This window comes from Saccopteryx leptura, chromosome 1, assembly GCF_036850995.1.
Source record: "Saccopteryx leptura isolate mSacLep1 chromosome 1, mSacLep1_pri_phased_curated, whole genome shotgun sequence".
In the NCBI taxonomy this organism is placed as follows: domain Eukaryota; kingdom Metazoa; phylum Chordata; class Mammalia; order Chiroptera; family Emballonuridae; genus Saccopteryx; species Saccopteryx leptura.
In genome coordinates this window covers 313,735,009-313,757,830 of record NC_089503.1, presented here as the reverse complement: position 1 = coordinate 313,757,830, position 22,822 = coordinate 313,735,009, and the positions used below count along the sequence as shown (strand labels likewise).

At 50.9% G+C, this 22,822-nt stretch overlaps 2 protein-coding genes across 9 annotated transcripts; one reads left to right on the top strand and one right to left on the bottom strand.

Moving 5' to 3' along the window:
- The first annotated feature begins 3,567 nt into the window (after positions 1–3,567).
- On the top strand, positions 3,568–22,564 carry CENPM (centromere protein M). 4 transcript variants are annotated; one of them, XM_066358548.1, is made up of 7 exons: positions 3,568–3,663; positions 12,261–12,547; positions 13,091–13,170; positions 13,938–14,030; positions 16,151–16,230; positions 17,548–17,639; positions 22,066–22,564. In XM_066358548.1, exons 2-7 carry the CDS (start codon positions 12,491–12,493, stop codon positions 22,204–22,206), a joined length of 543 nt encoding a protein of 180 aa, XP_066214645.1. In that variant the 5' UTR covers positions 3,568–3,663; positions 12,261–12,490; the 3' UTR covers positions 22,207–22,564. The 4 variants fall into 4 exon arrangements, with proteins under 4 accessions (XP_066214645.1, XP_066214647.1, XP_066214644.1 ...); XM_066358549.1 differs by lacking the exons at positions 3,568–3,663; positions 12,261–12,547 and adding an exon at positions 12,819–12,957; XM_066358547.1 differs by lacking the exons at positions 3,568–3,663; positions 12,261–12,547 and having other exon boundaries at positions 12,814–13,170.
- On the bottom strand, positions 4,214–12,326 carry SMIM45 (small integral membrane protein 45). 5 transcript variants are annotated; one of them, XM_066358553.1, is made up of 4 exons: positions 12,246–12,326; positions 8,806–8,946; positions 7,792–7,908; positions 4,215–5,381 (listed from the first exon to the last, which is right to left on the bottom strand). In XM_066358553.1, exon 4 carries the CDS (start codon positions 5,365–5,367, stop codon positions 5,161–5,163), a length of 207 nt encoding a protein of 68 aa, XP_066214650.1. In that variant the 5' UTR covers positions 5,368–5,381; positions 7,792–7,908; positions 8,806–8,946; positions 12,246–12,326; the 3' UTR covers positions 4,215–5,160. The 5 variants fall into 5 exon arrangements, with proteins under 5 accessions (XP_066214649.1, XP_066214652.1, XP_066214650.1 ...); XM_066358554.1 differs by lacking the exon at positions 12,246–12,326 and adding an exon at positions 9,067–9,097; XM_066358552.1 differs by lacking the exon at positions 12,246–12,326 and having other exon boundaries at positions 4,214–5,384; positions 8,806–9,060.
- Positions 22,565–22,822: the final 258 nt, after the last annotated feature.

The window sequence follows — 22,822 nt, the reverse complement described above, 5'->3', positions numbered from 1 at the left end:
AGGACCCAGGTTTAAGAGCAAAAGGTTTGGGCAAACCCCTTACCCTCTCTGAGCCTCAGGCTCCCCCTGGGCAGCCCAGGTGAAAGGCCCAGCTGCAGCCCTTGGACAGAGGCAGCTCTCTCCTGTGAAGGCTGCCTACTGCCTGAGGTTTTGCTTCCGGAGGTCATGGTCAGTATCCTCCCTGCTGAGGCTATGAAGCTGGTGACCTGGAACACATTCACACTTGAGATCTAGTGTGGCCAGCATTTTTATTTTTAAAGAGGTGTCGGAAAAAGAGATTTTCACGTGAAATCTCCTGGCTTGTAAATGTTACCAATTAATCTATATTTTTTCAAAACACTGTTTTGGACAAGCCAGAGCTGGCTGAGGCCAAATCTAGCCTGAGGCCCTCCCCACCTCGGTTGATCAAGCCCAATCTGCCTCCAGCAGTCTGTTTGGTGTGCTCTGGCTAGGAGTGGGGGAGCAGTTTACACCATTGCTGCTGAGCACTGATTTCCTCCCCACAACATTCGTGAAAGCTGCCTTGTTCTGAGAAACCTGAGCTCGGGTCAGATTGGTCCAAAGGGGCCATTACTCGTGCTGGACCATACATAGGACTGCCCACCTATGGGTGGTTGATTTAAAACGGAATCTGAATCTAAGAGGAGCCAATGAATCCCTCCCCGGAGGTATTTTCACTTGAGGCCAGAAAGGGACAGGTAAATTTTTCTAGAGACCTTAGCTGTAAGGTATAGAACTTGTCAGAGAGAAGGTAGTATTCTGACTCCTACTATAGAACTATAGTACTATATACTATTACTGATTACTATAGTACTATTACTGATCTCTGAGCTTCTGGCAGTTTTGATGGGGGTGGGGAGGGTGGCTGATGAAGTGGGTACACAGAATCAAGAATGAAAAACTGAGCGCTGGCCAGATAGAGCCGTTGGTTGGAACGTCATCCCAATATAGAGATTGTGGGTTTGATCTCAGGTCAGGGCACATACAGGAACAGATGAATGTTTCTCCCTCCCTCTGCCCTCCCTACCCTTCCTCTCTCTTTAAAATTAATAAGTTTTTTTTTAATGATACAATTTTTTTTTTCAAAAAGAACTGAGAGAAAGACTCCTAAGGGGGTCTGAGTGCCTGCTTCTCATCCAGAGTTCCCACTGCTCTCTTGTCTTACAGGGCCCCAACACCCCTGTCCTCAGGATAACGCCCCCTTCTTACCCAAGCCGGTCGAGCTGGGGTGTATGTCCCTTGCAATCATCAGTCCCAACTCATGCACATGGCTTCTGCTTAGGCTCTTCCAGTCTTGCCTCTGACCATGGCTGGGAAACAGCCTTCTGATGAACAGGGCAGCACTGAGCTTCTAGTCCTTCACTCACCCCTCTACTCTCTTAGATTAGCACTGAGGGAAGTCCAGAGCCTCATAATGTAAGAGATTTATTCTTTCTGGCAAGGGAGCCCAGAATACATTGGGGCTAGCAATGCAAGAGAAACTGAGGCTGTGCAGGACTAGCTACCCAGTGTGTGGTGCTATCCCCCTACTCTATTTTCTTTTTCTTTTTCAGTTGATTTTCTTTTTTTTTTTTTTATTGATTTGGTAGAGAGAAACATTGACTTGTTCCACTTATTCATGTACTCATTGGTTGAGTCTTATATGTGCCCAGGGATCAAACTCACAACCTTGGCGTATCAGAACGAGGCTCTAACCAACTGAACTATCTGGCCAGGGCTCCTCCACCCCTCATTCTTGTGTGGGGTGATCTGAAAGGTGCTGGAAGGGTCCCACCCTCCAATGAGTCCTTAGAGTACCCACTCCCCTGCCTACCTGCCTCTGCCACACCTACCTGTCCTGGCAGCTTATACTCAGAGCCCCAGCGGACATATGCACCAAACTCTGGGGGTTCCTGTGTACCCTCACCCTATCTAGACTCCTCGTCCCAAACCCAAGTGGCAGTAACCCCCAGGTGACTCTGAGTGAGTCACTTCTCTCTGAGCTTGTTTTCTCCTGTTAATAGAGTCTTCAAATACCTCTCCTGCCTGACCTGTGGTGGCGCAGTGGATAAAGTGTTGACCTGGGAACTCTGAGGTCGCCGGTTCAAAACCCTGGGCTTGCCTGGCCAAGGCACATATGAGAGTTGATACTTTCTGCTCCTCTCCCTTCTCTCTCTCTCTCTCTCTCTCTCTCTCTGTGTGTGTGTGTGTGTGTCTCTCTCTCTCTCTAAAAGAAAAACTGAATAAAGTCAAACACCTCTCCTTTTTCATCCAGAATCCCTTCCCCTCCTTTAGGAAACAGTGGCTACCCACACTCCCAACTCCAGTGGTGGGTACCAGAGCTGCTTGGCAATCAGGGTACCCCATGTCCTGAGTTCACAAGCCCTGGGGACCCGTGAGAGGACACACCCTGAGCTTTTGCTGGAACAAGACACATGCTGTTCCCTGAAATCAAGGCACTAAGGGCTGTGTGAGCTGGGACTGTCAGGGCACCTTACCACAGAGAGGAGATAGTCCACTTGAGACTGAGCAGGACTGAGCAAGACAGAGATATGGAGAGAGGGCATGTCCTGGTGACTTTCCAGAGCCTGAGGCTCCGGCCTGAGTCCAAGACTAAACCCTTTTATTTCAGCTGTTTTCAGTTTGGTCTCTTGTATCTGCAAGAGCCTCCGGCAGTAGTGAGGGAAAGCTGCCTGGTGTGGGAGGGTATAATACCAGTGGTCAAGGCCAGGCAGATTCACAATTAATTCAGGCAGACGGTAGAGAAACTGCAGAGCCAGAAAGCATCAGGCCATTACCCGTTTATTGGAGGCTCACATAGACAGGCAAGCGAATAAGCAAAAGAAAACCACTTTTCGCATTGGAGGGCAAAAGATCAGGAAAACCGCCCCTCACTGTGGTGGCTGAGGGAAGCAGGGAACTGCACCTCCCACAGGCGGGAGAGCGATCTGGGAGAATTGCCACCAAGGGAAAGTACCCATAGCTTTTCACAGAGACACACACGTGGCTTTCTGCCATGTGCTCACACACTAATCGTGCAAAGTGCTTGCAGCCAGGAAACCAGCGAGCAAGCCTAACACAGCTGTTTTCCCAACAGAGGGTGTGTGGGAGGTCAGGGCTGTGAGGTTCAGAAGCAGCAGGGCTGGGCCAGGGAGAGGCAAGAGAGCCACCCAGGACATAGAACTAAAGAGGCACTCAGCTGTGACCCTGAGAGACCTCTCTGGCCTCACCCTAATCCTGATCTGCAAGACAACTCCTGGATTTGCCCCAGGGAGGAAGAGCAGCACCCCCTTTGAGAGAAGGCAGCTCTGCCCTCCCCGATTCCTTAGAGGGAGCATGTGCAAAAGCAAGTCTTGATCTGTGGTCCGAAGAGTCGGTCTACTGCTCAGCCCAATGCCCTGTCACCTTATGAAAATGGAATAGTAGCTGTCTCACCTGTTCCCCCTTTCAAAGAAGTGGGCTTTTTAAATGGACATGTAGCCACCCAGGTAAAGACTACATTTCCCAGCCTCCCTTGCAGCTAGGAGTAGCCATGTGACTAAGTATTGACAAGTGGGATATAAGAGGAAGTAAAAGGCACAGTCATCAGGGAGTGTCGTCAAGGAAGGGGACGGCCCTTTCCACCTGCCTAGGCCTTGCTGCTCAGAATATAGAGGATCCTCCTGGGTTGGGCCAACATGCCAGGTACAGTGAAGCAGCCATAGGGGAGCAACTCGGGTCCCTGACCACTGTGTGGAACTGGCCACCAGACAAGCTCTGGATAACCTCCCCACAGAATGTACTATGGGGAGACAGAACATTCTATTTGGTTTAAGACCCTGCTGTTTTGCATCTCTGTGCCTGAATTTATATTCTAACTCGTTCTCTACCCCAGGGATTCCTGTTAGCAGTTTGGGTTGTTCCGACTGGGGGGAGGGAGGCCAGTGCTACTGGGTGGAGACCCAAAGGTACTCAACATCCTACAACACACAATTTTGACCTAGCTATCCCACTATTAGGAGTATATCCTACAACACACAGGACAGCCCCCCACGACAGAGAATGATCTGGTCCAGAATGTCAACAGTGCCACTGTTGAGAAACCCTGCTCTGAACCTCTCTGAGATTTAGCATTCCCAGTCCTATCATGTGGTCTGTGCAGACCCAGCAAGATGGTAGACGACATGACCTACCTTCAGGAAAGGAGACAGTCCCACAGAGATCGTCATGACATCTTTTTATTGCAATAAATTAAGATGGAAGCCCCAGAAGAGGAGAGTGAGGCAGGTTGCCAATCTGTGTCCACAAAGAGGCAACAGGGTTCCAAGGTGGGCTTGGGGGCTCGGGGGGGAGGGGCTGGCACAGGGGGAGCTGAGCTTGGCCCTGAAATGCAGCCCAGGATGAGGAAGGGCAGGGGCTCCTTCCCACTGCCTCGGGGAGGGGAAGGAGTAAGGAAGTCCAGCAGAGGGAGGGGGTGGAGCTGCTGCTGGTGCCCCCAGCCCCCACTAAGCTCTGCCCACAGAGCTCACACCATCCTTACACCTCCTGCCCTGCCTGGGGCCCTCACTTTTCTTTTACATGTATACACATGCATCTCCTCCTGCCTATGTGTCTGCTCCCTTTCCCCAGATTCTCTCTCTCTCTCATACACACACACCGCCGTCCCCTGTGGTCTTGCTCCCTCATACCCCTTCACACACACATGCCAATGTCAAGTCTGAGTCCAAAGGGGTGGGGCTTGTCTGGACCAAGTTGACCTCCCTTCAGATGGAGTCCTTTCCTTGGGTCAAAGTGGAAGCCTGCCACATGAAGCTGTGGGGCAGGTGTCATTAGGCGGAGTGGGGATCTGAGTGTCCCTGGGGACTCCAAGGGGAAGTGAGAGACCTGGAGGCTCAGGAGTCCAGATGGAGGGAGGGGCAGGAGTGCTCAGCAGCACAAAGGCACTGGGGGTCAGTGGGAGATGTCCCCCAGAGTTGGGGAAGGTGAGCATGGGGTGAGCAAGCCTGATGTGGAGAGCAAGCCCAGGGCCAGCGGCAGCGTCACCTTAATACACCTAGGTGCCCTATCTTTCCATAGCCAGGGTCTTCATGGAGCACCTAGGGGCTTCTACTGGGAGGGGTGGTCTGAGGCCACAGGGTATCCAGGCTGGGTGGGGGCTGGGGAGGGTGTCAGGTGCCCAACCCCCAGCCTACAGCCTTTAGCTCAGACCTCTGGGCCTCCAAAGGCCAGGTTGTCGCGGACCATCAGTGTCTTGAGGAGGTCACGGTCCACCATCGGGCGCTGCATCCGCCACTTGTGTGCCTCCTGTAGGCCAGGCTCGAAGTAGTAGATGCAGGCGCCGAAGCCCACCAGGATGAGGACAGAGATGACCAGGTAGACAGGAACAAACCAGTCCAGGAAGTGCGGCATTGCAGTGGCCTTAGCTGCTGAGACACAGGTGGTGAGGGCTGGCAGAGGCGACCCTTGTCCTGTCCACCCACCCAAGGAGGTCCAGGAGGTCCACAGAGGTTCACTGAGCCAGGAGGTTCAACCATCATTTTATGGATGGGAAGACTGAGGCTCAGGAGAGTGGGGAGCAGTGCCTGATCAAGACTAGACCCCCTGGCCTGACCAGGTGGTGGCACAGTGGATAGAGCATCAGACTGGGATGTGGAGGACCCAGGTTCAAGACCCCGAGGTCGCCAGCTTGAGCGTGGGTTCATCTGGTTTAAGCAAAGCTCACCAGCTTGGACCCAAGGTCGCTGGCTTGAGCAAGGGGTTATTCAGTCTGCTGAGGGCCCATGGTCAAGGCACATATGAGAAAACAATCAATGAACAACTAAGGTGTCACAATGAAAAACTAATGATTGATGCTTCTCATCTCTCTCCATTCCTGTCTGTCTGTCCCTATCTATCCCTCTCTCTGACTATCTCTATCTCTGTAAAAAAACAACAACAACAAAAAACGACTAGACCCCTGACCAAGCACAGAGCTGCCCCCATCACAGGGGACCGACCCACCTAGCTCCTACTCACCATTAAAGAAGGAAGCTGCTAGCTCTGGCCCAGTCCCTCTCCAGCACATGTGCCTCAGGCAAGGTGCCTAACCTCTCTGGGCCTCAGCATCCTCCCCTGTGGAAGGGGACACTAACAGAGCCTAGTGGGGATTAACTGTGGTGACTGACCCCTCAGAGCACTCAATAAAGGACAGCTTAGATGATACCTCCTCTGAGCTGCCCCAACTGCACAGTAAGTTACAGAGGCTGCTGCTTGCCAGTCCCCTCACAGATGGGTAGGTCCTCCGCCACCCACACATCCTTGCCAGGTGTGGCTGGTAAAAGTGTGGTAAACCAGCACCCATGCCCAAGAGACCTGGTTGAAATCAACAGGGGCCACATAGGCTCCGGAATTCAGGTCCATGCCCAATTTCATAATTATAAGAGTATGGATACAGCCCTGGCTGGTTGGCTCAGTGGTAGAGCGTCAGCCTGGCGTGCAGGAGTCCCGGGTTCGATTCCCGGCCAGGGCACACAGGAGAAGCGCCCATCTGCTTCTCCACCCCTCCCCCTCTCTTTCCTCTCTGTTTCTCTCTTCCCCTCCCGCAGCCAAGGCTCCACTGGAGCAGCGTTTGCCTGGGCACTGAGGATGGCTCTGTGGCCTCTGCCTCAGGCACTAGAATGGCTCTGATTGCGGCAGAGCAATGCCCCAAGATGGGCATAGCATCGCCCCCTGGTGGGCATGCGGGAGTCTGTCTGACTGCATCCCTGTTTCCAACTTCAGAGAAATTAAAAAAAAAAAAAAAAAAGAGTATGGATACAGGTGCCAGGTCAAAAAACTTGGGCCTTGGTTTCCTCCTCTATAAAATGGGAACAAAAATAGTATCAAAGGTCATAAGGTTATTGTGACCTTTAAATGAATTAATTTACATGAAATGCTCAGAACCAGTGCCTGGCACATAATAAGTGCTATATAGTCGTTTGTTCTTATTCTCTGAGCCTCAGTTTCCTTATCTGTAAAATAGGGATCAAAGTAGGACTGACTTCTTAAAGTCATTGTGAAAATTTAACAAGACAGTGCCTAAAGAGCACTTAGCACCATGCTGCCTGGCACAGGGTCAGCTCTCAAGGACTACTGGCTATTGCTATTTCCAGTGAACTGATTGCAAGAAAGCAGGAAAGTGGGAAGCAGTAGGTGTAAGGTGCTTGACAAATGTTACTTACACCAGACTCCCTAGAATGGCCCAGAAGTGCTCACATCTGCTCCCAGCCAACCTCCCCTGCCTTACCTCCCACCCTACATGCCATTCTATGGGATCTCCGTGCACCTCTGTGTTACACAGTCCCCATCTTTACATATGCTTTCATTTTCCTTAGAATGTCCTTTGCATTCGTGTTCACATGGCAAACTCCTATTCATACTTCAAAAGCCAGATCAGGCCTGACCTGTGGTAGCACAGTGGGTAAAGCGTCAACCTGGAATGCTGAGGCCACTGGTTCAAAGCCCTGGGCTTGCCTAGTCAAGGCACATATGGGAGTTGATGCTTCCTGCTCCTTTCCCGCCCTTCTCTCTTTTTCTCTCTCACTCTCTCTCTCTCCTCTCTAAAATGAATAAATAAAAAAATATTTTTTAAAAAAAGCCAGATCACAGATCATCTCCTCCAGAAATGGGATAAAGCAGGGTCTATTTAACACATCCTCCAACCCTTCCTGGTTAGGGTGAAGAGCCCCCCCCCCCTCTGCCTGCTGGTAAGGGAGAGAACTATTGGACAGGATTCATAAACCTTACAACAGGCCTATGGGGTAGGTGTGGCTGTCCACATTTGACAGAAACTGAGGCCCAGACAGGTTCACTCACTTGCTCTGAGTTACTCAACTGGGAAGTGACACAGCTGGTCCTCAAACTGCAGTGATGGCCCAAGGTTTGAGTCCTTCTGGGTGGAAAAGCCACATGAACAGAGGCTCACCTTGGCTTCTGGGGAGGAAAGAGAAAAGCCAGCTGGAATAACCTCCAGGATAGGCTGAAGAGAAGCCCCAGCTTCTGGGACCTCTGTCTCCAAACTCTTGTCCCTCTACTTCCAGGTCTGTGAGGTGGGCTGTGACCCAGGGGAGGGAGAGATGCCGTAGGCAAGGCCTACATCCATCTGGAGCCCCTCTCCTACCCCCTAGTGTCCCCACTGGCTGTTTTGAAGCACAGATATGTCTCAAGGTGCCCTACCATGGAGGAATCAAATAAAGAGTGTTCTAATGGCACAAAGTCAGGCTACCACAGTGCCCTCCTTCCTGTCTGCCTTTCTGGAGAACCAAAAACAGATGTCAGAATTGCCTGGTGCTGCCCGAGTTGGGGAGAAGCAGAGAACAGGGTCCCCAAGCAGAAAAGCTGCTCCAAACTGCCTGACTAAAGCCAGGGTGATTCGTGCCTTCTCCCCTGGCCCCAGCTAGGACCCCAATCTCCTTTTAGCTTAAACACGAGAAGGGGGTACTTGGGCAGGGCAGAAGTCATTTCAGCATGAAGCAGAGTTCAGGGTCCCCAACCCTGCCCACCCTATGAACAAAAGCCCAAGCATTCAGGGGCAGACTGAGGATCCCCAGCCCTTTGCCTGGCTTCCTGGTGGACTGGCTTAATTGAAGCAAATACTCACCAGGCCTTCTTTGTGACCTTGGGCCACTCCTCACCCTTTATGGATCTCAAGATTCCCCATGCAGTGACGGGGTGGGCGTGGGGGGTTACCATGATCTACAAGGAATTTCCCAGTCCCATTCCAGCCAAGGTCCTGTTCAGGACAGTGTGAAGGTTGCAGAGCCCCTCCCCCTGCCTCCCAAGCCATTGGCACCACTCGGCCCCCCACCCATCGCATGCCCACAGACCCACCTTACACAGCAGATGCCTGTTCCTGGGACTCTGCACTGAGCACTGCCTCAGCCTGAGCAGCTCAGTGGCTCAGCATTGACCCGTGGACTTAGTCACAGCTACTATCCCCACAGACAGTGCCATCAACGGTTGTCCTGGGTGCTGGAGGCAGAGAAAAGGCGAGGCTAAGGCCCTCCACGGGAGACAGAGCTTCTCAGGCCCAGGGTTTCTGGCTGGGCAAAAAGGGGACAACAGTCCTGGACTGGTTCAGCACCCTTGTACCTCTCCCTGCCCATCGGAGACCCTTCCCTCTGCCTCCCAATTCTCAGGATGGCAGGAGGCGGGACTTGCCTCAGCCAATCAGCAGCCTGACAGAATAAGGGCTTTATCCTCCGTTGCTCTGGCAACCAGCTTTTTCTTCTGGATCCCTGGCACTGTGCACGTGGTACAGAGATGACAGGCAGGGAGGGTTTGGAAGAATCCAGAGAGGAGTGGGAGCTATAGCAAGCCACAGGGTCCTGCAGTTAGAGGGCTTAGAGAGGAGGGAACCCCAATGGAGATAACTGGGAGGGTTTGGAGGCTTGCCATTTGACAAGAGGGAGATATAGGGGTCCCTGGCAAGTGGGTGGGGACACAGCAGTTACCAGTAGAGCCAATGAGGGTCTTATGTTATAGAGGGAAGGGCTAAGATTGAGACCGAGAGTCTGGGCGCATTGCCATGTGCTGGACACTGCTTTCAGTGCTTTGTGTTAACTCATTTATTCATCACTCAAGATCACACGGCAAGAAAGTCACAACACCTAGGTCTGAGCCCTGGTCTGGCTCTCATACCAGGGCTGCTCCTCCCAGTTCTACCTCACCAGCTCTCCAGACTCCCTGCCTGGGATGTGGCCTAAGATAGTTGTGGGTCCCAGGCACTGAGCACCCCTATGTGCCCAGCATGCTCCCCCCATATTTGGTCCTCCAGCTGGGCTGGTGGTGTGAGCCCACTGCAGGATGAGAGAGCTACAGCTCTCAGATGTAAAGCTACTTGCCTTCTCCTCTTCCTAGGTCACTCAGCTTCAGTGACAAAGCTAGGGAGGGAATGGGGGTGAGTCTACCTCCCAAGCCTGAGTCCTCCTTGTGTTATAGACAGAGTATCTACAAACTGTTAGGTATCCAGTGAATATTCTATAAATGGCAGTGTTTTTGTCTCAGGAGGAGAGAGCTGCCCCAGAGGCCCACAGACCAGAGAAGAGGCTCTCCCCAGGAGTTCATTACCACAAACCTGAGGACAGGCACATGGGAAAGGCTGTGGGTGAGATAACTTCAGGACCCTGGGTCCTCCACCCATAGTCATTCTGCCACCTCTGGAACCATCTGGGTCCCTGCAAGGGTGGTGGGTGCTATCCAGCATGTGTGGGGCAAGGAGAGTGAGCTGGACTTCACAGAGGGATTCTCATTGAGATGTAAGGAAAATACAAATTTTAATTGATTAATTTTGGCTCTGGCTGGTTGGCTCAGTGGTAGCGCATCGGCCCGGAGTATAGATGTCCTGGGTTCAATTCCTGATCAGGGCATAGAGGAGAAGCAACCATCAGCTTCTCCACCCTGCCCCCTCCTTTCTCTCTCTTCCTCTCCTGCAGCCGTGGCTTGACTGGTTCAAGCACATCAGCCCCAGGCACTGAAGATGGCTCGGTGGAGCCTCTGCCTCAGGCACTAAAAATAGTTTGGTTGCAAGCATGGCCCCAGATGGGCAGAGCATTAGCTCCAGACAGGCAATGTCAGGTAGGTCCCAGTTGGGTCACATGCGGGAGTCTATCTCCCCTCCTCTCACTTGAAAGAGAAGAAATAAAAAAGTGATAAATTTTTACCTCTGTATAAACCTGTGCAATCAGCCACATCAATGCCTAGGATATTTTGTCCCCCTGAACAGTTCTCTCCTGCCTTTGCCAGTCAACACTCACCCACCAAAGACACTTGATGATCTGATTTTTATCACCATAGGTTAGTTTTACTTGTATTTGTATTTCATATCAATGGAATCACACAGTATACACTGTTTTGTGTCTGACTTATCACTCAGCACAATGCTTTTGCCATTCATTGGTGTTGCATGTGTCAGTGTGCCAAAACTTGTTTATCTTTTCACTACTGAAGGATATTTGGGTTGTTTCCAGTGTTGGGCTATTGTGAGTAAAGCTTTCAAAGTGCTTTTCCAGTGTGGAGTCAGAGAGCAGAGAGAGAAGTGGGGGAAGGATGACAAAGGGCACGGAGACACGCTAGAAGGGGATGGGTTTGTTCATCATCCTGATTGTGGTGGTGGCTTTCTACGTGTACACATATGTCATAACATAATGAAATTGAATACTCTAAATATGTGTACCTTATTATATGTCAACTATACTTTAATAAATCTATAATGCCTGACCAGGCGGGGGTGCAGTGGATATAATGTCAGCCTGAGATTTAGAGGACCCAGGTTCGAAAGCCTGAAGCTGTGGGCTTGAGCATAGGCTCATCAGACTTGAGTGTAGGCTCATCGACTTGAGTGTGGGATCATAGATATGACCCCATGATCATTGGCTTGAGCCCAAAGGTCACTGTCTTGAAGCCAAGGTCACTGCTTTGAGTCCAAGGTTGCTGGCTTCAGCAAGCAGTCACTGGCTCACCTGGAGCACCCCCCATCAAGGCACATATGAGAAGCAATCAATGAACAATTAAGGTGCTACAACTATGAGTTGATGCTTCTCATCTCTCTCCCTTCCTGTCTGTCTCTCTTGCAGGCAGGCAGGAAGGAAGGAAGGAAGGACGGAAGGTGCTCCTGATCAGGTGACATTGGAACAGAAACATAAGGAAACAAGCCATGTGACTATTATAGAGCATTTCAGTTTGAGGGAACCACAGGAGCAAAAGTCCTGAGGTAGGAGGATACTTAGAATATTTGAGGAACAGCCTAATGGCCCATGTGGCTAGAGGGGATGTGGGAAAGAGAGGAGCAGAAGATGAAGTCAGGGAGATTGCTGGAGGCCAGAACACGTGGAACCTCAAAGGCCATGTGAAGCACTTGTGATGTACTTTGAGATGGGACCTACTGTTGGGTTTTGATCAGAGATGTGACCTGTTCTCATTTCTTTGTTAAAAGGATGACTCTGATTGCTGTGTGGAGCACAGCCTGTAGCCCTATGGACCAGGGTGCAAACAGGGAGCCAGTGAGAAGGCTGTTATAATAGTCCTGGTGGGAGATAGCAGTGGCTTTTCCTGCTGGTACTGAAGGTAGCAGTGGAGGCAGCCGGTTTTAAGATTAGAACCCACAGGCTTGCCTAAGGACTGGTTGTGAGTTGAGAAGAAGAGGAGTCAAGAATGACCCCAATGTTTTGGTCTGAGCAGCTGCAAGGTTGGAGTCAACTGAGACAGGGAAATCGGCGGAGGGGTATAGCAAATGAGCATGAATAAACTAAAATGAACGAATAACTGAATACCTTTTTTTCTCCGAGGCGTGAAACTGAAGGCCTGTCCCATGGTCAGCACCTTCAGAGACTGGGATCAGTACTGAACACACCCTCAGAAAAGCAGGCAGCGTTTCCTTTAAGAGGGCTCCGCCCCGCTCCACGAAACCCCGCCCAGGGAAGGTCACGTGCCCCTTGGGAAACAGTAGGGATGGGCCGCATCGCGGTTTGAAAGTGGGGCGCGCACAGCTTGAGCGGCGGGTCGGCTTGCGACTGGGATGTCGGTGTTGCGGCCGCACGACCAGCTGCCTGGCCTAAACGCGGCCACCATCTTGGTAGGCGTCAGCAGCCCTGCTTCCCCCGCCGGCCTTTTTCCTCCTTGGCTGTGTGCTTCAGCTGGCGAGTTCTCTACGCTCTGTGGGGTGCTGGAATGCGCTATTTCAGCAAGGATGTGGTGGGCGGGATAGCCACATTTTGAGCCAATCGGAGTAGCCGCTCTCTGAGGCTGAAGGACGTCCCCACCAATAGGTCCACGACGGGCTCTTGCCCAGTTTCTGATTGGTTTCTGGCTAAGGTGTGAGTTCCTCGCCGGGCGGGGACTTGGATTTCCCGCGTGGCAATCAGACTTCTGGTAATGGCCCGGCAGTCCGAGGGAAGGCTCGGAGGGTAGTCAGTGTTGTGCGTACAGGACTGGAACTGGTGCAACCTCAGGCGCTCACCCAGTGCCTGGTGGAGTCCTTTTTCGGTAAATGGTGCCCTGCGCGCTGGAGCCAGAATCCTGGGAGTCGCAGTCGCCTTCTGTCGGTGCCCGATCCCAATACCCTTCGGAGGGACTGCTGTGCCCAGGTATTAATCAGTCTCCTTCTTTCTCTGGGCAGCTGGTAGGCACGGAGGATGCTCTTCTTCAGCAGCTGGCCGATTCGATGCTCAAGGAGGACTGCGCCTCCGAGTTGAAGGTGTAAGTAGCCGACTGGGGGTGTCTGATAGTTGGGCTGCGGTCTGAACTCTCGCCTGGGCGTGAGGGAGAGCGGAAGAGCCGCCCTACGTGAAGAGATGTTTAGAAACATGCTCTAATAATAATTAATAGTAGCAGTTTCCAGGTAACTAGGCTTTTAGAAGTCTGTGTGACTTTTTTTTTACTTTTGTGGGTTTTTTGTACTTGTTGGTGTTTAGTGAATTGTAAAGTGAGGTGTAGGAGGAGATGGGTAATAGGAATATGTGGAAATGGCAGAAGTAAGAGGGTTCAAGAAAACCTTCAGGACATCCAGAGACCAGGTCTAGATGAGAATGAGGAGGGTGATTTGTCCAAAGTCACACAGCTGGAAATGGGCAGAACTGGGATTTGAGCCCACTTCTGTCACACTCCAAAGGGGAGTTCATTCTTAACCCCTAAACTTCACAGTTCAACACCCCATCTTCTGAGCCCGGTCTCCCTTCCAGCATGCATGTAGCTTGCCAGCCCCGTGCCATCTTCTATCCAAAACTCTCTCTGGCCAAGGCCTTTACTAAACAGAGCTGCTCTCTGGCAGAGGGGTCAGAAGAGAGTAATCTGAATAGGACCAGCTCCACCCTGCCCCTATGTTCTCCTGAGGAGTCTTGCCCACAAGGGCATCAGGTGAATAGGTGATGTGTCTTTGACAGCCTCTTCTTCTATGAAGGACAGCATGTGAATGTCACGGGATGTAGGTACATGTATCTTTAGTCATGCAATTGCTTGTTTTTCAGCCACTTGGCACAGTCCCTCCCTCTTCCTTCCAATGTGAATCGTCCCCGAATTGACCTGATTGTGTTCGTGGTCAACCTTCACAGCAAATACAGGTGAGAGCCAGAGGATGGGTCTGTCCCAGTGCAGGTGGACCTGGCTTTGGGGTGTGCTGGGACGGTGGGAGAGGCCTCCTGGATGGGAGCCAGTGACTTGTACAAGATGTTTAAAAGACACTGATAAATCCTCGCAGTGTCATCTGTCATTTAGCTAATGATCTCTGAGGTCTCCTCTGTGTCCCAGAGAGCAGGGACAGAGATGAATGAAGCAGACCCCCCTGTCCTGAACATGCTCCTGGTCCATTGTGGGAGGAGGCTAGAATTTCAAACACACGAGAGTCCAAACAAGACATCTGACTCTCGGGACTTAAGGTGGACTTTCTGGTGGAGGTGACACCTAGATTGACACCTGAAAGATGGAAGGAATTAGCCAGGTAAGGATGGGAGCGAGCACAGTGTTCCAGGTGAAGAGTTCATATAAGTATAGTGTGTTTATTTATTTAAAAACAAAACAAAACTTTTTAAGTCTTATTTAATGATTTGAGAGAGAGAGAGAAACAGGAACATCAATCTGTTCCTGTATGTGCCTGGACTGGGGATCAAACTGGCAACCTCTGTGCTTCAGGATGAAGTTCCAACCAACCAAGCCATCTTGTCAGAGCAATATAGTGTGTTTAGAGGACTGTTAAGGCCTGTACAAGGTCAGGAGCCCAGTCTAGTGTGGGCCATGGTAGTGGCAGCATGAGAGACCCGGCCTGGCCTCCCTGTGGTGCTGGCAGTCTTGAAGACAGTATTACAGCCTGCCTGAGCACTGCAGAAAGGAAGGTCTGCCCTGTCCCTCCTGGGGGACAGCTGACTGAGGTGAGGAAGGGCTCAGGGCCCAGGACTGAAACCAGTGTAGACCCCTGGTCATATGGTAGGGTTAAGGGGAGGCTCTGGTGAAAACACCTGGGATCCCAGGGGCATAGAGACACCAGATACCTGTAGCATCAGGATTAAGTTCAGACTTGCCACTTGACCAGTTGGAACTAGTCATCAGTGCCCTGTACCCATGGTGGGACTGAGCAAGTGTGAGATTTGCCATGGTTGTCTGAGGGTCTGGGCTCAGCAGGCCTATTCCTCTTTGGGTGAAGCCTCTCTATTCTCCAAAAGTGACACTGACTGACCTTCAGAGACATCCTACTCTGTAGCTGCACTTAAGGGCAGGAACATCCTTGCTGTCGACCTTGTTTGTGCAGGTTGAAACCTTGGCTGGGCCACCTGATGGCTATTTGGCCAGGAGACAATAGATTACTTCATCACTGACTCCCTGAATAGTAGTGAAGGAAAGGTTTAGCCAGAAAGTCAAAATGCCCTTGTTTTAAATCCTGTAACCTTGTTGGAAGGCAACTTGGCAATACCTATATATAAATACATCTTAAAAAGACATCCTGTGACCCAGCCATTCTAATGTGTTAACAGGCATATTTGCTTGGATGTGTAAGGATACGTAAATGAATGTTCATGCAGCATCTTTGTACTGAGGAAGAAGTGGAGACCGCGTGAATGTTTATCACTAGGAAAACAGTGTGGTGCTGTAGTCATCCCAAAGAATGAGCCAGATACAATGAACCCAACTAAACCCAGCTAGATGCTTATACCTATCACTGTCTGTTATTTGCATGTGAAAAAAATTCTAGGCCTGGCCTGTGGTGGCACAGTGGATAAAGTGTTAACCTGGAATGCTGAGGTCACTGGTTCAAGACCTGGGCTTGCCTGGTCAAGGCACATGTGAGAGTTGATGCTTCCTGCTCCTCCCTGTCCTCTCTCTCTCTCTCTCTCTCTCTCTCTCTCCTCTCCTCTCTAAAAATGAATAAATAAACTCCTTAAAGAAATACACTCTAAATTGTTGGCAAGCAGTTACCTCTCAGGAGTTGGGGCCAAAGGGTGCTGCTGGAGAGGGGGACTTATTTTCACTTATACATCCCTGTTTACTGTTTCATTATTTTATAGGCTGAATCACTTGTAATTAAAAGTAAAATAAAAAAATGAAAGGACAAAGTATTCTTCTGGGGCAGTTTTCTGTCACCCTCCTCTCATTCTCTGGCCTCTGTGGAATGAGGAGCAGGGTCTTCTGTCTTCTCTGTTGTAAGCTTTGTCCTCTGGTTTGTTTTCTCACCCTGGCCTGGCTGCCCCAGCCTTCAGAATGTGGAGGAGTCCCTGCACCATGTGGACGCCACCTTCTTCCTGGGGAAGGTGGGCTTCCTTGCCACAGGCGGTAAGTACTTCACTGGCCTGAGCTGCCCACCCCACACCGAGGGCTGCCTGCCCCCCACACCGAGGGCTGCGCTCCCCACACCAAGGGCACTTGCATCCCGGTAGACTCCTTGCTGAGGTTGTCTGGGTGATGGGAAGAATGCGGGCTTTCGAATCTGACCTGTTGTAAGTCTTTCTAAAAGCATTTCTGAGCTGGTTATTCCACTGAGTTAATTCACTGAGATCATTGCTTAAAGCTGCCGAGTGGTTTCAGAGTAAAACCAAACTCCCGTAATGGCATACACAGTGTGATTTGCAGCTTGGCCTCTGCCTCCCTGTCTGGTCTCACCTCCAAATCCTTTCCCATTCTTTGGATCACCTACTAGTTCTCTGAACAAGTCCTGCTAGCTCTGTGACTTGACATTATTAACAGTGGATATAATGATAACTAACCTTCACTGAGCACTCACTGTGTGCCAGACACTGTTCTGAGAGCGTTGTTTCTTATGTCACAAATCTTCACAGCTAGCAGCCCTCTGAGGTAGGTGTTAGCTCTCTTTTATAGCAGAGGAAATGAGTCATGAGCTTAAATAACTCACCCAAGGCCTCAGAACTAAAACGGGGTAGAGCTGAGATTCATCCCTAGCTAGTCATATCCCTGAGCCATGTGGCCTCTCTCAGATACTCTCTTCCTCTTCTGGATAGCTAACCTTTCTTTTCTGCATCCTGGTGGAATCCTCACTGACCAACCCTGAAATCTGGGCCCTTAGGGTACCCATTCTACACTGATGATATGTCTGATCTGCCTGCCCCCCAAGCTGAACTGTCAGCTCCTTTTGAAGAGGGCCTAGCACAGATTTATTCTCAAAAAGCATTGGTGAATAAATGAATATCCTTTTACATATCAATTCACTGAGTATAGTAACTCAGTGGAACAGGGGCTGTTACTATCCTCATTTCATAGATGAGGAAGCCATGTTTTCTTTTTTAATTTTCTTAATGTTTTATTAATTTTAGAGAGAGAGGAAGGGAGAGAGAAAAAGACAGGAATACCAGTCTGTTCTTGTATGTGCCCTAACTGGCAAGGCTCTAACCACCCTAGCTATCCAGCCAGGGCTGACACCATGTTTTTATAGAATACGGTCTCAAAGCCCTTTCAGCCTTATTTTCTAATTTGATGATCTTGACAGCCCAGAGAAGGTGGAACAGGATTGCCACCCTCAGACTAGTCAGAAACTGAAGCCCAGAGAGAGGGAAGTGAACCGCTTTGCCCAGTGCTTCCTAGGTTGCAGCCTGGAAGGTGGAGATGACAGCTGTAGCACTCACGGTTTCCTTGCAGCTAGGAAGGAGAGTCACTGCAGCATCCACCGGAACACGGTGCTGAAGCTAGCCCAAGCCTACCGGAGTCCCCTGCTCTTCTGTGACCTAGAGGTGAGGCCTGATCGCACAGGTGGGGGAAAGGGCATTCAGCACACAGTGGCGTCATCGGGACTGCTTCTTGGAGGATCCCTGGGTACCGAGGCGTCCTGATGTGGAGACATGGAACTGGTTTGAATCTTGGCTTGTCCACTCACTGGCTGTGACTTGGGTGGGTCACCCAAAGCCTTGGAACACAAATGTGAAATGAAATGATGACATATATATTCATCTTAAGTGCTTCTTATATGCCAGCAGCTATCACTTGATACCTTGCTTTTCCTTTTGTTTTATTTTCTCTACTCATAACCAAGTCTTCTGTGTGTGGGGGTCCATGTTAATATCTCACTCTCCTACTAGGGGTTGGTGCTGTGAGGCCAGGCATCTTGTCTGTCACAGTAACCGATGCATCCTCACATCCTCCCAGCACTCAGAATGTCTGGTGTTCCTCTCACCTCTGATGACAGACTTGTCCAGTCCCAGCCCCAGGGCAGGGCATCCAGCAGGGGTTAGGAACGGTGGGTAGGTGTGTTTATGTTGGATGGATATATATGATACTGGTTCTGCCCTGACTCACTTCTGTTGATGTTTCTGTCAAAGTGAGTCCTTCTTGTCGGAGGTACCAGGCAGGTTTCTAGTTCGGTCTTCAGCCTCTCCTTCTGCAGTATGAATCCGAATGACTTTTTGCTAAAAGTTCCTGAGCAGGAGTTGATGCAGCTCCTTCTAGGAGGTCTACTGAGAGCTCCAAGGCCTGGGCTGCCCCACTATGTGGGATTTGCTCAGGTGGTTTGGGGGTCTGCATATTGGCTTTGAGATTCAGAAGACTTGTGTTTCTGGTCTGGTCTGTTTCTTGTACCCATTCCTAAAGGCAGTGATATAACACAGAGACTGAGTCAGTATGCAGTCCTTCATCACCATTTGGATCAGGGGGTTTTATTCTGGCATCTGTGGACCCCTCTGATCTGAGAATAGAATTCAGGAGATCTGTGAACTTGGGCAAGGAAAAAAATTACTTTTTATTTTATTAACCTCTAAGTGAAATATAGCATTTTGAATGCAAGCAAGAGATGTCAATAGTATTTGCAGAATCTGTGACTTTGTCAGTAGAAACGGCAGATGCACATGAGTGCCGGCTAACCTTGTGGAGCATGGTGCAGTTCTGTGTTTGGCCAGTAGGTAGCAGGTGATACCAGATCCTGGCTTACCCTGTAGCTTGAGAACTCCAGAAAAGGTCTGTGGCTCCCTGTCTATCCCCCAGCCAGCAGCAGGCCTGCTGACAGCCTAGACCTGGCATCCCTCAGAGTAAGCACACAGTGTTTGGACAGTCATCACCCCTCATACCTGTGTTGTCCTTCTCAGGGCATACTGCTCCTCATAAATTTGCGCCATGCCATATTTTGAGGCCTTTTCATGGCAAGAACTATCGCCCCATTTTACATTGAGGAAGCCCACTCAGTGAAGTATGGGATTTGCCCAGTGAAATTATTTCCTAGCTCTGCCGATCATGCCCTGTGCTGGTCCCTAAGAACACAATGAGTCAGATATTGGCCCTACCCTCAGAATCTAATGAGATGACTGACGTGTGACATGCAACAGAGAAGAATTTGCAGAGCTTTGGAAGCCTGGCAGTGGGACTAAGTCACCCCTTCCTGTGGGTGACAGAGGCAGTTGGGATGTGTCAGACTTGGGCTTGGGGGCCACGTCCTCTGGAGCGTGGTGGGTGGATGGGAGAAAGCCAGGCCAGAGGCAGAAGGCAGACCGTGGAGCCTGAGGGTGATCACACATGGAGGTGTAAGTTGGAGGCAGAGGCTGCAGAGCTGAGAGTGAAGGGATTTATTCAACAAATACTTCTTACATGTCTATGGTGTCTATAGTCTGTCGAGCACTCTTCTAGGCACTAGGGATGCACCATAGAACAAAACAATTAAAAAAAAATCCCAGCCTGACCAAGTGGTGGCGCAGTGGATAGAGCGTCGGACTGGGATGTGGAGGACCCAGGTTCAAGTTCCCAAGGTTGCCAGCTTGAGCGCGGGCTCATCTGGTTTGAGCAAGGCTCACCAGCTTGAGCCCAAGGTCGCTGGCTCAAGCAAGGGGTCACTCGGTTTGCTGTAGCCCCCAGTCAAGGCACATATGAGAAATCAATCAATGAACAACTAAGGAACCGCAATGAAGAATTGATGCTTCTCATCTCTCTCTCCCTTCCTGTCTGTCTGTCCCTATCTGTCCCTCTCTCTGATTCTCTCTGTCTCTGCCACAAAAAATACCACAAAAAACCCCAGCTCTATTCTAGTGGAGGGAGCAGGCGTAGAATGCGTAATGTGTTAGAAAATGAAGGTTGACATGTCAGGTGAAGCAGTAAGATTTAGATAAGGTGACAGAGGAGGGAGTTTACTAAATATGTGACCTTTAAGTAAAGACAAAAGATGCTTGACCAGTGGTGGCACAATAGCTAGAGAATCAACCTGAACACTGAGGTCCCCATTTTGAAACCCCAAGGTTGTTGGCTTGAGCACAGGCTCGAAGCCCAAGGTTGCCAAATTGAGCCCAAGGTCTCTGGCTCAGCTGGAGCCCCCCAGTCAGGGCACATGAGAAGCCATCAACAAACAACTAAAGTAACCCAACTATTAGTTGGTGCTTGTCATCTCTCTCTTCCCTCTCTCTCTTCTTCTCTCTCTCTCTCTCTCAAATTAAAAAATAAATAAACACGAAAGTAAGAAGGCAAGTTATGGAGGCTCCTGGTGGAAAAGCACACTAGGCAGGAGAAACAGCAAGTGAGAAAGCCTTGGTTTGGAACTTGCCTGGTATGTTCAAGGCCCCACAGGGAGGTGTGGGCAGCCAGGGCAGAGCACAGTGGCAGAGTAGTGGGAGATGAGGCAGATCGACAGTGTGGCCAGATCAGTAGGGTCTTGTGGGTTATAGTAAAGGCAATGGCTTTTACTTCAAGTAAAACTGGAGCCACTGCAGGGTGTGGGTCTAGGGAGGGATATGGCCTGACCTGGGTTTTTAAATGGATCTCTGCAGCTATTAGGAGGGGAGTAGACTGAAGGGAGGCAAGGGCAGAGGTAGGGAGACAGGCCTCCTGGGCTGTTTCTGGAAGAGTTAACTGTGGCCTGGAGTCGGTGGTACCCGGGAAAGAGGGAGATGGGATGGTCTACAATGCTGGGTGTAGGCATGTCCAGGGTGGTGCCAGTGGGCTGTGCTGATGGCCTGGACGCGAGGCCAGGCTGTGCTGATGGACGAGAGTAGGAAGAGTCGAAGACAACTCTGGAGTTTTTGGCCTTTTGTGGGGATAGGGACAACTGGAGGAGGAGCAGGTGTGAGGATTCCCAGGGACTCTGCTTTGGACTGCTGAGATTCAGGTGTCTGTTAGAAGTCTATGCAGAAATCGAGTAGGCAGCTGATGCATGTGTCTGACATTCGGAGGAAAGATCTGGAAATATAAGTTGGGATTTACATGGTTTTAGAACCACAGAACAGGATGAGGTCACCTAGGGAGTGAGGGTGGGGAGGAGAGATGCAAAGGGTAGGCACTGAGCCCCCAGAATTTAGATGTTGGACAGAGCAGGGGGAGCAGCCTGTGAGGTGAGAGGAAAAGCTGATTACTGGGGTCCTGGAAGCAAGGGAGAAAAGCACTCCAAGGTGGTAGGGAGGGGCTGCGGCAGATTCTGCCGGAGAATCCGGTGAGAGTGAGGCCACTGCGCTGAGGACTGGGATTTTACCATTGGATTTAGATCAGAGGAGGTGACCAGTGACAAAGGGTAGGCATAAGAACAGGAGGACTTGAGGATGCTTTGGTCTCTAGTTTGGGCCACTGGGTGGGCCATGACATACCCCCTTCCCCATTTAGAGAAGGAACGGGGAAGGAGGGATTCTTCTGAAGCCAGCTGTTGGCCAGCAGAGGACATCAGACATCACTGTTTGTTCTTCAGCAAACATTTATGGAGCATCTCCTACTTGCCCAGCTCTGGCTGGTTCCAGGCCCGGGAATAGGCTGACCCCACGCACAGCTCCTTGGGGCCCAGTGACGTTCAAAAGCCTTGATACAGAAGCTCCTGGTCAATGGCATCTCCCTGTCCCAGTGAAGCCCGCTCTGTCCACCCCTCCTTCCCATCCCTGTGAGTGTCAGATCCAGGTAAGGGAGCCTTTGGGGTCTCTGCCCCAGGGTAGTGATTGGGACTGGCCCCTGGTCAAGGTCCCAGCTGTGTGGTCACTAAGTATGTGTCTCTAGATAGTCCACCTGCCTTGCCAGCCCCGTTGCTGAGCTGTTGTTTCCTCTGGAACAGGCTCATTGTCTTCGGTGTCCCTGGGGTGTTTGAAGGACTCGTAAGCTGAGGTGGTTGGAAACTGCTTGGGGCCGTGATGCACTGAGCTGTCCTCGCATCTGGGACCCTGCACCCCTGCGTGGCTGCTCTGACTGCTGTTCTCTGTTCTTCCTCTGAAGGTGGAAAGCTTCCGAGCCACCATGGCGCAGCGCCTGGTCCGCATGCTGCTGGTCTGCGCCGGCCATGTGCCTGGCGTCTCAGCGCTGAACCTGCTGTCCCTGATGAGGAGCTCTGAGAACCCCTTCCTGGAGGACCTCTGAGGGCCAACCTCCCCACAGTATTGTCCCCAGCTCACTGTCACTTCCCCACAGGACCGGTCTTATCCCTCGCTTTGATCTTGCCAAAGAACAGACTCAGAACAATTAATAGTAGGGCCAGGGAAGGGGAGCTTGATCTCCATGAGCCCAAGCCAGTCTACCTCCATATCCCGGCCTTGCTGTCCTCAGAGAACCTTGTTATTGCCTCTTGGAGCCTCAGTTTTCCCAGGTAAAGCTGGTGCTCAGTGTCCCTTGTCGTGCTGTGAGGGCTGAAATGACTGACGATGGGCCTGAGCTAGTGTTTCTCCCCATGCTTGCTCTTGTGCTGACATGTTTCTTAATAAACTGTGTTAATGCCTCACACAGTGCCAGGAAAGCACTCAACAAACAGTGACTGTTATTTGAAATCACACACAGCTAAGTTAAAAAAAAAAAACGGGTGCAAATCCAGGATTCTATGTTGAATTCCTGTTTGTGAGAATTCAGCGGGAGGAGCTGGCTGCAGGGCTGGTGTCTGGGCTGGCAGTGAGAGGCTACGTGGGACTCTTGCTTTTTTTCTCCCTGGGTCTAATTAGAGCCTGGGGAAGTACAGGGGTTGGAATCCAGCATCCCTGTGGCC

What these genes read in the sequence shown, in the direction of transcription:
- CENPM (XM_066358547.1), top strand. Translation starts at nt 12,962, where the DNA reads ATGGTGCCCTGCGCGCTGGAGCCAGAATCCTGGGAGTCGCAGTCGCCT. An exon ending in AACCTTCACAGCAAATACAG is followed by an intron (nt 14,031 to 16,150) that starts GTGAGAGCCAGA and finishes TGGCTGCCCCAG; the next exon opens with CCTTCAGAATGTGGAGGAGT. An exon ending in TGCTCTTCTGTGACCTAGAG is followed by an intron (nt 17,640 to 22,065) that starts GTGAGGCCTGAT and finishes CTTCCTCTGAAG; the next exon opens with GTGGAAAGCTTCCGAGCCAC.
- SMIM45 (XM_066358553.1), bottom strand. Translation starts at nt 5,367, where the DNA reads ATGCCGCACTTCCTGGACTGGTTTGTTCCTGTCTACCTGGTCATCTCT.